Source organism: Pholcus phalangioides, unplaced genomic scaffold, assembly GCF_987345545.1.
Source record: "Pholcus phalangioides strain wild (caught in Gottingen) unplaced genomic scaffold, Ppha-v1.0 ptg000013l_1, whole genome shotgun sequence".
Taxonomy (NCBI): domain Eukaryota; kingdom Metazoa; phylum Arthropoda; class Arachnida; order Araneae; family Pholcidae; genus Pholcus; species Pholcus phalangioides.
Window position 1 is genome coordinate 28723839 of NW_028301606.1, and position 13211 is coordinate 28737049.

The 13211-nt window shown below is 32.4% G+C and overlaps 1 protein-coding gene across 6 annotated transcripts in view; it reads right to left on the minus strand.

The window, feature by feature from the left end:
* The window catches only part of CrebB (Cyclic-AMP response element binding protein B), a 35755-nt gene that overhangs the window by 2733 nt on the left and 19811 nt on the right, over window positions 1–13211 (minus strand). For 3 of the 6 annotated variants that reach the window (XM_089241140.1, XM_089241142.1, XM_089241143.1), the window contains exons 2-7: window positions 7256–7438; window positions 5112–5297; window positions 4909–5001; window positions 3242–3503; window positions 2032–2184; window positions 85–253 (exon numbers count right to left, since the gene is read on the minus strand). In XM_089241140.1, the coding sequence (XP_089097266.1) occupies window positions 85–253; window positions 2032–2184; window positions 3242–3503; window positions 4909–5001; window positions 5112–5297; window positions 7256–7438 (1046 nt within the window). The remainder of the gene's footprint in view (window positions 1–84; window positions 254–2031; window positions 2185–3241; window positions 3504–4908; window positions 5002–5111; window positions 5298–7255; window positions 7439–13211) is intronic. The other 3 variants (XM_089241141.1, XM_089241144.1, XM_089241145.1) reach the window with 2 other exon arrangements.

Consider the following 13211-nt stretch of genomic DNA (forward strand, 5'->3'; position numbering starts at 1 on the left):
AGAATATAAGTAAATTATTGAGCGAATACTACCACAAAGTAACTTAGTTTTAAAGTGACTTGGTGAAAATATTTTTAGGCTCACCTATTTTTAAGAAGTCTCAGTTCCCTTTTGCGTGATGCCTCTTCAGCCAGTTGCTGAGGGCTCTGAATAGTTTGAATGTTTGAAACAACATTTTGAGTAAGTCCCGTTGGCGTAGAGGCACCACCCGTTCTTATCTGATAAGCCTGAAGATCAGCAGCAGACACCGTCACTAAAAATGAAATTAAAATAATTTTCTTCTAAGTATGAATAACTTCAAACCAGAAATCATAATTAGTGAGAGCTAAATTTTTGTCAATACATTTGCGCCCGAAAGCAAAATCATCAGCAAATGGTGACTATTCCATGTAACTGAGAGTAAAATTATCTGAGAATTTTAATTGTTCTTATTGCTAAGAGCAAGGTGATCAGCTCACTGAGGTCTCTTGCCAAGTATGAAATAACTAACAATTATTTAATAATAATATTTATATTTATTTATTAATATTTCATACTATATGTTATGTTCATAAAAACAGAAGGAAATTTGAGTAGGAATAGATATTTCTTGAAATTATTTGCATCTAGAGTAAGTGCCAATCTAAAGCAATACAATTATTTTCTTCATGACTTATGTTTCAAGACATAATTTGTTTGGTTAAGTTATTTAGCAAACTAAGCTGAGCGATTTTGAATAGGTTGAAAATTACTAGTTATAAAACTATAGTTAAATTTTTTTTTCTAAAGTTCTGTTTTAAGGGGTTTTTTTAATGCTCACAATTTGATTTGCATTCAAAATCGTTTAGCCCTTTAGAGGGCCATTTTTTCTAGTAATGGTGTGTTGAAATATTTGGGATTTTGAGATTGATTTAAGAAAAGATTCATTTAGCTAATTAGATAAATTAATTTTTTGTAGTTTCTGAAGTTATTAATAGATGGTAGCTCTAATGAAAGGTGGTAAAAAAACTTACCATGAACATTTAAAAATTGATTAATTTAGTGGGAAGTGTACTCCTCACAGCCTTAGAAAAGGTTAAGAGATATGTTCTACAAATATTATTTAACAATGCAAGAACGCCTCTAAGGGAAACGAACAACTAGATAGCAGAATAATTGTTTGAATATGCAACAGATTTTTGAAGATTTATCTCACTAACCCAGATCAGTTATTTTAGCTAGTTATACAGTCAGACAGCTGTTAAAACGACATTGGAGATTCCACAAAATTGTGTCATTACAACCAAGTTGAAGTTTTCAAGACATCAAAAAAAAAAAATATATAATAATAATAAATAAATAAAATACAATCACAAGCGACCCCATACAGTGTAAGAAGTTAATTATGATTAGGGTGACCATATTTGATTGATAAAAACAAAGGAAATTGGGATCATAAATACAGGCTATCACCAATTCTTGCAAAAAAATGTTGAGAATAGTCGGAAAAATTTACACATATTGCTTATAAATAACCCATGGTGAAAATACAGTGCTGTAGAAAGTTTGCAGTAAATTAAAATGTGTTCCAGAAAAAAAATATTCATATTATTTACGAATTATGCAAATTACCTTCATGCCTGACTGTGCCTTTTATTATTTTATCTAACTATATATACATATATATACTTCTTCAGAATTTTAATTATTATTTGTTAAAGCAGTGTTTCTCAAAGTATGAGTTGCCAACCTTTGTTAAGGACATTGCAACAAGTTGTTGACATTAGTGATCACCTATTCAGTGCTTTAAGGAGGTTTTTTTTAACTATTCTAGATGCTGTGAAGAAAAGTTGTATGAGTGAGAAAGCTGCAGATAGAAAAAGTTTCAAAACCACTGTGTTGGGGGACAGGGCAAACTTTGAAAACTGTTCAAATGCGAAAGTCCCAACTTGGGCTATAATCAAATATTACATTCAGGTGCAAAAATTGTGACAAAATCTTTTCTTTAATCACACCGAATATTTTTAAAATAAGTTACATGGTGCAAAATAAAAGAAGAAAAATGTTGATTACCTGGAACAAAGAATTGGCCATCTTGATTCTGTGTGTATTGAACGATCGTTCCAGTAGTACCACTACCAGTATTGGTCATAGTGAGCGTTGGTATTCCCTGTATACCGCTGTCCTGAGTCGCAGTAGAAAGTTGAATAGCTGAAGCAGGGATAACTGTTAATCACGGGGAAAGAAAAATACAAAGAGAAAAGAAAAAACATTCATTCCTCACACACTGTTTCTTGAATTATTTTTTTTCTAGAAGAAAGAGAAACTGAATCTTTGAAAGGAGTTTCATGAAGCTACGTTTTTCTACCAGAAAAGAAAGAAAACTACTAAGGTCTATAACTAACATCAATAATAGATAAGACACACACTAATGACATTCTTTTTAACACCACCACCCACTGAAATATATATTTTAAATCTCATACTATTTCGGCATGAAATCAACAAAATAGAATTCACATTAGTTTTCAAAATCATTATCATATAGTGATGAGCACCAAGTGAGCTTATTGATGAGCTTAATTACATTTTTTGAATACTCAGGGCATAATGATTCCAAATTAAATTAATTTACGTCCTTTTCCTGTCTGAATGTTTTTGAAGCTGTCAATCCAGAAATAAAAACAACTTATAGAACTTGACAAAATTTGAACCTCATTTTTGCAATTTTCTATTGGAATGTGATAAGAAAATTAGCAGTGCATGAAAAAATTAGAAGAGTGATCGGAAGAAGCATAATAGTGTGATAAGAATCTTAGAGGAAGGCTGGTATTACACCATAAAGGTTTTAGAGAGAAAAGTTATATTATAAAACTTGAAAAATACAACTAATAAATGTATCAGTTACATTCGAGCGAATGCAATCAATAGGCTTATTTGGTTGTTTTTTTTTCAAGTTTTGTAAAATAACTTTAATCAAACTTTTATAGTGTAATCCTGGTGAAGTGATAGGCTAACCTTAAGAGAATTGGCATGCTGAGTGAATATTATGCATGTAAAAAAATTCTAACCATTATAAGTAGAGATATGAGAAAAAATCGAGCGTGAGGAAACAATCGCAAATCTGGCAATTATTAGTTCATTCAAGTTAACAGATAACTAAAAAAAGATGGAAAGGAAGAGGAAAAAAATTGTATATGCTATGTACTTCTAGGAAACATGCAGTTATTAGATGGACACATTCCACATGCAACATTTATATAAATTTTATGTTTAAACAGACCTGTATATTGTGTTCCTCCCAGTGTGATGGTTCCAGAGCTGTTGTCCGTTTCCTGACTAGACTCTGTGAGGTTTCCAGCTTCTTCTTTGAGCACAGCGGCGGATGCAGTGATGGCAGTTTGGGCATCAGTAGCAGAGAGATCATTCAGTATCTTCCTGTAGGAGGGTCTGCGAGCAAGAATCTCTCTTCTTTTCTTGGGATCTTCAGATGAAACCAGAGTTACAGTATTACCTCCATCATCATCCTTGGCTGTTGTGATAAGCTTAAGAAAATAATAATTGAATATAGCTGACCATAGTATTTAATTTGCTCACATGCATAAATGAAAAATCTATGACTAGGCTTTCAAGTGCAGATTGTTAATATTATTTTTGGTATTGACAAGACTACACCTTTATATAAGTTGACCAGAAAATTTTTGCACTATAGGTGGTCAACTTACCTAGTTTTACAGTATTAATATTCAAGTAACAAGATTTAAACACATGAAAAAAGTTTAAATGAAGTCATTGCATCTTAAAATTATTATGCTTCTTAAAAATTATTTCTCCACAAAAAAAATTTATTAATAGGATAAAGTGACACCAGACTTTGCTACATCCGATTTTGACCAACAGAGAAAAAATGTACACAACAGCCCTTCGAGTCAATTTTTTTCCCTCTGAGAAAAACAGTCCACAATAATTTTTTCCCAATGAATCTGGGACATTATAGCATTTTTTTCTCTGTTATTAGAGACACTGACATAAATTTTGTATCGTATCCAGATTCAAATTTAGTGTATAACCACACAGAGAAAATTTCAGCCACCAATTTCAAATTTTAGTTTTTTTTTTCTCATGCATGTCCATTTAAATTAGTGGTTCTAAATCTGGGATTTAAAAAAATTCAAACACATTGGAAATCAAAAAAATTGAATTTTTCAATTCTTAAAAAAATATGAATTATACAGACATTTTGACACCTCATCCTTTAACTTCCATTTGCAAAAATGTTCCACACAAAATTTCTGATGCAAAACCTCCCTTTTCCATTTAGTAACCATCAGGGTTTAAGCTACAGTTGCATTTTTTGCAAAATGCGAAAGTAGTAGTAGCCACTTTTGCAAAAATGCATACAGGAGGTACGAAAAGAGAAGACATCCAACCATAAATCATTAGCATTGTAGCATTTTGCTAAAGCTTTTTCCCCCATTTTCGCGTTTTTGCTAAATGAATTTTTTATCTAGAGCGTAAACCCTGGTAACCATACTTGTTTTCCATTTCGATTGAGAAAAAACACTATTAATAACGAAAATATTTCTAGGTTTGTTTACATTTGCACCTTGGATTATTAGCATGTTGCACTTAGATTTGATACTGTTTTGAGCATGACTGAGGAAAAACATAAAAAAATTTAATCAAGTGCCAAACATACATATATACATGCATTGTAGTATTGGCTGAAATCAATGAATGAAGAATTGTTCATATAACCTTTTCCTCAAACTCTGAGAAATGTTAAAATAGTTAGAATTTTTTTTAGTTTCATTTTGAATTAACATTTTAAAGAGAAGGGATTTCCTCGGAAGTGATTTTGTGAAACTGTTTCATCTATTGTGCAAGATTTTCTTGCAATTACTTTTATTCCGAAAAAATACATAAAGTACAGCTAACAAATAGACTAACCTGAACTGGGTGGACACTGGCATCACCATCTGTGCTATGTATAACAGATCCCTGCCCAGTCAATTTGTTTAATAAAATGACATTTTTAGGGATCTGAAAAGAGAAAAATAAGAAAGCAATGTAATCAACTGAAATATACTTACTGGCACAGTGTAATAACAAAGGAAATGTAGCATGAATATAACCTCTTTTTTTTCATATACCTGAAGTGACTGAAGAGTGGTACCACCCGGAGCTTGTATCACAGACTGCTGGTTAGGTCCAGGCTGAATAACAGATTGAACATGAACTGGCTGATTTGGCTGAATAGCCAGGTGAACGATTGATACACCACCACCTGCACTAGGCACTGCTACAGCCTGGGCATTCTGTGATGATGAAGCAACCACCTAAAAAAACATACTTCATTAAATATAAATGGTATACAAAGGTGTTTTTTTTTACCATAAAATTCTAAAAGTAAATTACACCCGATTATTAAATATGATTAATGATTGTTTTATAGACAAATTGTCTCTACTAGGCTTAACTGATGAAAATGATACTTTAATTTGGATACCACTCACATAAAGAAAAAGTTCTAAAATGAAGTGAGCGAACTGTATTATATCATATTTGTTTCAATTATCTTTTGTAAAGAAAACAATGATAAAAGACTATTTCAAAAATAAAGTGTTTTCTTATTTTGGCACAATTGTAATGCGATTGAAGAAAAAGTTTACGAGAAAAAAAATTGTAGTACTTTCAGTAAACAAATCCTTGGCTGTATATCAAGCAATATTTGAAATTGTTATTCATTTATTGCATTTGGTATTTTAATTCTAACAAAACAGTTGTGCATGGAATCATGTAAATCTTAGGACTCTGGTAAATTTTTTTTTTTAGATTGATCTTCATTACCAGAGAATGAAATGATCTGCCTAAAAATGTTTTTCACATATTCAGTGTAGTCTCTTTACACAACTTTTATTTAAAAAAACAAACTTTCTTTTATGTAATGAAAATTTTACCAAAAAAAAAAAAAAAAAAATGTAGGACTATTCCGTTAATTCCCAATAAAAACTATTTCTCCACGATGAAAAATGTTTTCTCAACAAAATTTTCATGAAATTGTCCAAGTCTGATTTCATTTATACCATCAGTGAAACTTAAACTTCTAGAATCACACTGGTTCAAATTTCCATGTTTTTAATTCAAATTGTGAAGTATCAAACTGATGAAGTTAACATATATTTTATACATACAAAAATATTAATCGTCCCTGTAGTTATACATTTCAAACTGCACTTCATTCTTGAGCGAATTAAATGCGAGAAGGAATTCACTGAAATTCTAACTGAAAATTTCTTCTTTTGAATGTATTAAATTGATAAAATTCCAGTGATGCTACTTGTATATTCCCAGAAAATTTGGTAATAAAGCACTGAATAAATGTTAATTTTTTTTTCAAATTCATTTGTATATAACGTTTATTTTTTTATTATCTATACATACAAAATTGATTGATTTTCTGTGTGTATGCTATTTATACAAAATAGAATTTTAGATCTATCGTAGCCAAATTTAACATATATATTAAATGGTACTGGACTTTACTAATATGATACTTTAAAAGTTTGGCAGAGCTGTGCGAATGCCCGAAATAGACAAAATATGTCAGGCAACAATGGTTTCTGAGCCTCAACAATGACTTTTAGAATGTTTACTTTGGTTTCCGTGGTTCCCTAGCAATGTGTTTCAGACATGCATATGCCTTTACAATGGTTTGTCACACTTCTTTAATGTTGCCAGCATTATGTATCATAGTTCATTCCTTCATAATGGTTTGTCACTACCAATTTTCCCAGTAATTGAAGAAAACCAGGGCAGCGCCGGGTATTATAGCGAGTAAATAGCAAATTATGAATGAAAAAAGAAATCACATCTATAAAAATTTAAATTTTTGATGAAACAAAGCAATTTTATAACACAAGATTAAACTGACTTTAAAATGTTACTTTGAAACTTAAATGTTACTTTTAAATTACTTTAAAACTTACGAGAAGTTTCAAAACTTACTACAGAAACAAATTTGCAAATAATGAAAAATTTTTAAGACACAAAGCATATTATGCATAAAAAGATCAATAATAATAAATTGAACAATTTATTCATGCAATAGCATCTCTACTGCATACATATAAATACTCGAGTTTGTGCATTTACACACAGTGCTTGAAGGCTTAAAAGCAGTTATAAAGCAACAAAAGCATGTAAATACATGGCTTCAACAATGAAAGCAACATATATGAAATGAAATGCACAAAGCAACAGGGCGACTGAAAAAAAATGACAACATGGTACCCACATGCTTTACTTGGGCTGGGGAGGCCAGAACCACAGTTCCGTTGGCCCTGACCTGCCCTGAAGCTCCTGTGTTGCGGGACCCGTCACTCTGAACAATGCTGCTTCCGCCTACACCTGAGTCCCCACTGCCCTGGGATGTCTCGACCGCAGAATTCTGGTCGGAAACCAATGTCTCCATTGCATGCTGCAGGTAAGAGAAAGATACAGAAAAAAAAGTGGGGGAAAAGAAGCATTTTGGCATATTCTTTTTTTCCTTAAAGCATGAGAAACAATAATGCACAGCAGAGATGTATGACATGCACACAATGAAACACATTCAAATAAGAACAAAGAATATAAACCACATCATTTAAATTCAAAAATGGTAAAATATAAACATAAAAAAGGAACATTATAAAACACTATAATCATAAATATTAATATAATTTCATCATACATTTTTTGAAATGAAATTGATCAAAATTGTAATAGAATTTAAAAAAAATTTCTCTATTAAATAGTGCAAGGTTCTGATTTGACAAGTTGAAGCTGAACAGTTATAGTGTCTCCACAAGAAACCCTTTGGTCCTGGACCAAAGGGTTTCTTGTGGAGACACTATAACTGTTTGAAAAATGACACTATAACGGTGTGAAAAATTATACCTTATCACTAACAAAACCCTTCGCAACATCATATATAGAACATAGTTATGCAGACAGAAATGTGTCTAATGTGTTCAGATACACCTGGGGTCTGCAACCAACTTAACTAGCAAGCCACTTCATGACTTTTTTTCTTATAATGGATTGGGAAAGGTGTATGGAGAAAACCTCAGCAAATTTTTCTTTCTATATACAGTATTACCATCAATACCCCCCAAAAGTTCTTTTTTCATCTTTTGTGAGATCACAGAAAAATCTGTTCTTCACCCATAAAGTTTGCTTGGTTTTTTTGTTTGACGATTTTGAAATATTAAATTACTTTACATTGGTGAAGATGATGCTAACTGGTACACATTGAATATTGAACTTTTCATACATCTCAGTTAAATTTTCTTGTGATAAACCAGTGCTGTTCAGATTTCAAGAATATAAACTTTCAGCCCTTGGGATCTTATGGGACAAGTATAAAGATTAGTGCCTCTAGCAAAGTGTTTTCTCTCAAGCAAGAACAAAAAATTAAATATTTGGCAGTGGCATCAAAGTTGTACCATAGATTAACAACAATTGAATCACATTGGAAAGCTTCCATTTCATTATACTTTAGCTTTAGGCATAGAAACTCCAGAAAAATTTTAGAAAAGAATAATTTCATAGTGCTTATCAAATTTTTTTTTTGTGCATCTAGGCCACTTCTTTGTCAAACTCTTGTCTTTCTAATGGGGCAAAACAGTTGATGTATAAAATTGATCATCACTGCAAAAGCAACTGAAATTATTTATTTTGAGTATTTTTTAATATAGGACAAATGTTATGTTTTTATCAATAAAAAAGTAAAAATGAAAATAAAAAAAATAAATTTGTTTATTTCACTCCAAAAAAAGGAAAAACTAAAATTTGCCCCACTAGTCCGATCCCTTTTCCCCCTACATCAGGGTTTGACAAATAGAAAGAAAATTAGCCACCAGCCTTTGTTGGAAACCAATCATTTCTTTCCAAGAAAAATGATAATTTCTGCAAAATCATTATATTTCAACTTCAATGCTGTGCCTTCAGGATTGAACTTGATAACCATACATAAAGCCTTACATGTATCTTTTCATTGTATCCCTATTGAACGTTAATTAAAATATGGAACTAATGATCGGTAGGTATAATAGCGCATATTACACATGAATGACATCACTATCAATGACTGAAATATCAATTCTGTTAACTCATGCATGCTTTAAATTTAGTATGCTTTTCCCCCTACTTCTCTCACCAAAAACCAACTCTGGCCATATCGCTACATTGAAATTTACTGCCATTTATGAAATGGGTTGGAAATGAAGACGTTGTCTTTTGGTGTTCGCCTCAAGTTTGTTAGGGAAAATATCTTATCTATATCCTCCCCAGGTTCGAACCCAGGACCGTGACAGCAACCTTCATGGTGGTAGACGAGCATCTCACCATCACGCTATTATTATTCTCCGGAGAATATTCTTGAAGATGAGAATATTCTCCTGGATGTAAAAATTACTAGTAGAGAATACTAGTAAATAGTTACTTAGTAGAGAATATTTACTTTTTTTTTTAAATAATGAAATTTTTTTTTACTAATTTTGTTTATATTATGAAATATAAACCAGTTTTCATTGCCCGAAACATTTAAAACAAAGCAATTTTTGATACAATCAGCTCCCCCCAATGACAACTTTTAGTTCGAGAATATTTTCAGAATATTCTCTTGGTCATGATGAGAGGTTTTAAAAGTTTGGTTATGAAGATTTTAGAAACCTTGAGATAAAACTTTAAAAAATTATTTTAAAATTAAATAAATTTTCAGAAATAAGTTCAAAACAAGAAATTAAACCAAAATTGATTGACAAAGAAAGCTATTCTTACATGGGCGGAGATACGGGGCGACATGGGGGGGGGGCCAGAGTCAAAGGTGGAGTCGACTGATCTAATGTATAGGCCTATATGTATATGAACTGACATCATCATCATCGTTGCCCCCCAGCTGTTACTTATAATCTGTTATTTTTGGTTATTATTCACCAATTTCGAAACTACTTTTGATTATACTGTTGCTTGTTTTCCTAGAAACTCCTCTCAATTGGTATTTGTGAGAAGATGAGCCGATGCTTCCAAGAACATGAAAAACTACTGTTCATAGTGGAGACAATAAATTTTTGGTCTTTTAAAAAAAAGTCCTTTGATATGGAACTTTCACAGCGACACCTACACTCCCATAAAACTCAATTTGAAACTGAAATCATCAGTTTCTATTGAATCTAAATTGATCAAAATATTGATTCAAATATTTTATTAACATTTGTGAATATTAATTCACAAACTTTTATTAAAATTTTAAATAAAATTAATCGAGTCGATTGACTCAACTGAAATTTTTAACTGCAATTAACAATTGATCGATTAACCGACCCAATTAATCAGACCAGCCCTACTATAAATACAAGCAACCTATACGGCTTAGCACTGCATAACAGTAATGCCAAGCTGAAGACCTACCCTACATGCAAGGGCAGCGAATCACCCAACAATTACAAATATATTAAAATTATGTACATCAAAATACTTATGCGTCAAAAAGAAAAAAAAACAGATCGTCATTTGAATTTTGAGTATCGATTGAGTATCGAACTCAGTTTGAATTTTGAGTATCGATTGAAATCTGACTTAGTAGAGTAGGCCTACCATAATTCCCACTTTTATATTTATGCCAGGGGAAATAAATAATGTGGCCATTGAATACTATATAAGTTAATGTTCTATAATAAACAAACAAGCTCCATGGAGCAAGGACAAACAAAACTAAAAAACTAATACAAAATGGCTTACTTGGTGCCAATTCTTTTTCATTGGGAAACAAAAAATTGAATGAATGGTTGTGAAACAAATTTTTTTTGAGCAGACTCTATTAGTTCAGACATTTTTCGGTGGACCCTATTTCTTGTCATTTTTGTGAAAATGGTCATTAATTTTGTGAAAAGTAAGTAATTATGTGGAAAGCAAAACAATCTAGTTAATTTATTAAAAATGCAATGCCAAATTTATGGTTTTGTCAATCTGTAGTTTATGAAGGGTCCAGAAAATGGACCCAAAGTCCAGCTGGACAGACCCATGCCTATACTGAGTTTCGTCAAAAATTTCACAAAAATTAACTTATTTTTATTGTGCTCAATCTGATTGATCAATATTGAACAGATTTTGAGAATCCAGATTGTCAACATAAAAAGAAAATTGGAAATTGTCAATTTTATCTTTTTCGTTGCCAAGTTGCTTTTGTTATTTAATAAAGTTTCTTGAAATCTCTCAGATGTGAAATTGGGTGTGTCCAGTCCTTCAATATTCAATGTCATCATTTAACTCAATTTTGACTATATAGTAAAATTATTAATGTTCCTACACACACACACACTGGCAGAGCCACTCTTAGAGATGTATGATAGACGCGGTAGTACCGGGCCCTGTACTTACAGTAACAAAAATTGCTTTCACACATTCTGAACCCCAAGGCATTATATGCCAAAATATGTGACGTATGTCGCTGTACAATCAGTACCACTGCAGAACAATCTGGAAGAATTTTAAGAAAAAAATGCAGAAAACACAATTATGGGGATTTTTACCACAGAACATTTCTAGTCAGCCAAAGGCTCGTTGCAGAACAATGTAAAACATTTTGCTTTGGGGATTCTAAATTTCTGGAATTAATTTTTTAATAAATTAAGTTATCAATTTTGGAATTTTGAACTTTCATCATTTTTGAAATTCTCTCAGAAACTATTTTTTTTTATTTATTCTGAATTTTCATCAATTCCGGAAATATTTCTTCCTTTCATCCTGAATTTTCCCTAATTTTGAAATTATTTCTATCATATATTTTAAATTTTCATGGAAATGAGAATTTCTTGCATTTATTCATTTATTCTGAATTTACATGTTTTCATTTTCTGAGCATTTTGGATTCCTCTTTCTCACAGAAGAAAAAAAAAAAAAATCAAGGCCAAAGCCCGAAAAATTTTATTTCAAGATGCCTCTCGCCTCACTATTATTTTAGTACCGGATCCGGGTTTGGCTAGGGCGGCCCTGTACACGGGTTTCGTGTTTTTTTTCCCCCTCATTTCTAGCAACAAGCGTATGTACGAACATCGGACTAATCCATGGGCGGAGATACGGGGGGCGTGGGAGGCATTGCCGCCCCCCCCCCAGCATCGACGGTGAAGTTGACTGATCTAATGTATATATGCATATATAAATTGACACCATCATCGTGCCCCCCCCCAGACCTCCAAGTATATCTCCGCCTATGGACTAATCTTTGAAAGACAATAACAGAATTAGTTAAAAACAAAACTTTTTCATTCTATTTTGATGAAAAATAAATTCTCATCAGTTCACGGAAGAGTTAAAATCTCTGCCTTCCCATTCAGTGCCAAGTTCAATTTCCCATTAGAAAAATATTTTCTTTTTCCCAAAGGTGAAAAAAAAATTTTCTATTCCAGGTTGATAATGGCGCGGTTTCATCCAAGCACCATGCTTTGTTATCGTGTAGATGCGTTGGAAGGTGAGAGGCATCCGCTTGAGTCAAGCCGAACCCCCCTCTATGACGTCATGCTTATTCACCGATGACGACAGAACTGGCGTCATCGACCGAAATGGGAAAAGAAAAAAAGGGAGTTCGGCATGTTTCTAGGAGAGTTTGGAGAAAGGAGGACTACGGTCAGTCATGGGCAGAAAAGTTGGGATTGTATTTTCTCAACAAAGTATGGGAAACAAAAAATTAAAAAAAATAAAATATGGTCATAGAAATTAGAGAGAGAAAAAGGCAGAAACGCAGTTATTTACTATCACTTCAGGAGGAAAAGCGATAAGGAAATATGTCTGTTGTCGGATTATCTTATCAACGCGGATGTTCGCTACAAGGACACACGTTCTACAACTAACCTTAGCAGGAAAGTTTACAGCTGAAACATCATCTACAGTTTTTTCTTCTCTCTTTCAATCATGATACAAATGAGTATCAAGTTTCTACCAACGGATTTCCTGGAGAAGAATGGGATCCGGCCAACGGGAAAAAAATATCACCTGAAAAATTTCCAATATGATGGGGCTACTTTGCACTAATGTTGAAAAAAGGATTCAACGTTGCCTGACGGCAATTCTGATGGATATTTCCGAGTAGTTTTGGGTCTTAACACTAGGAGAGGTAATCGGTGAAATCACATATTTGAGTTAATGATACATCCGGCATTTTTGATATCGTTTGCTAAACATTTGTGCTGCTCAATTTCAGCTGGAACTTAAAA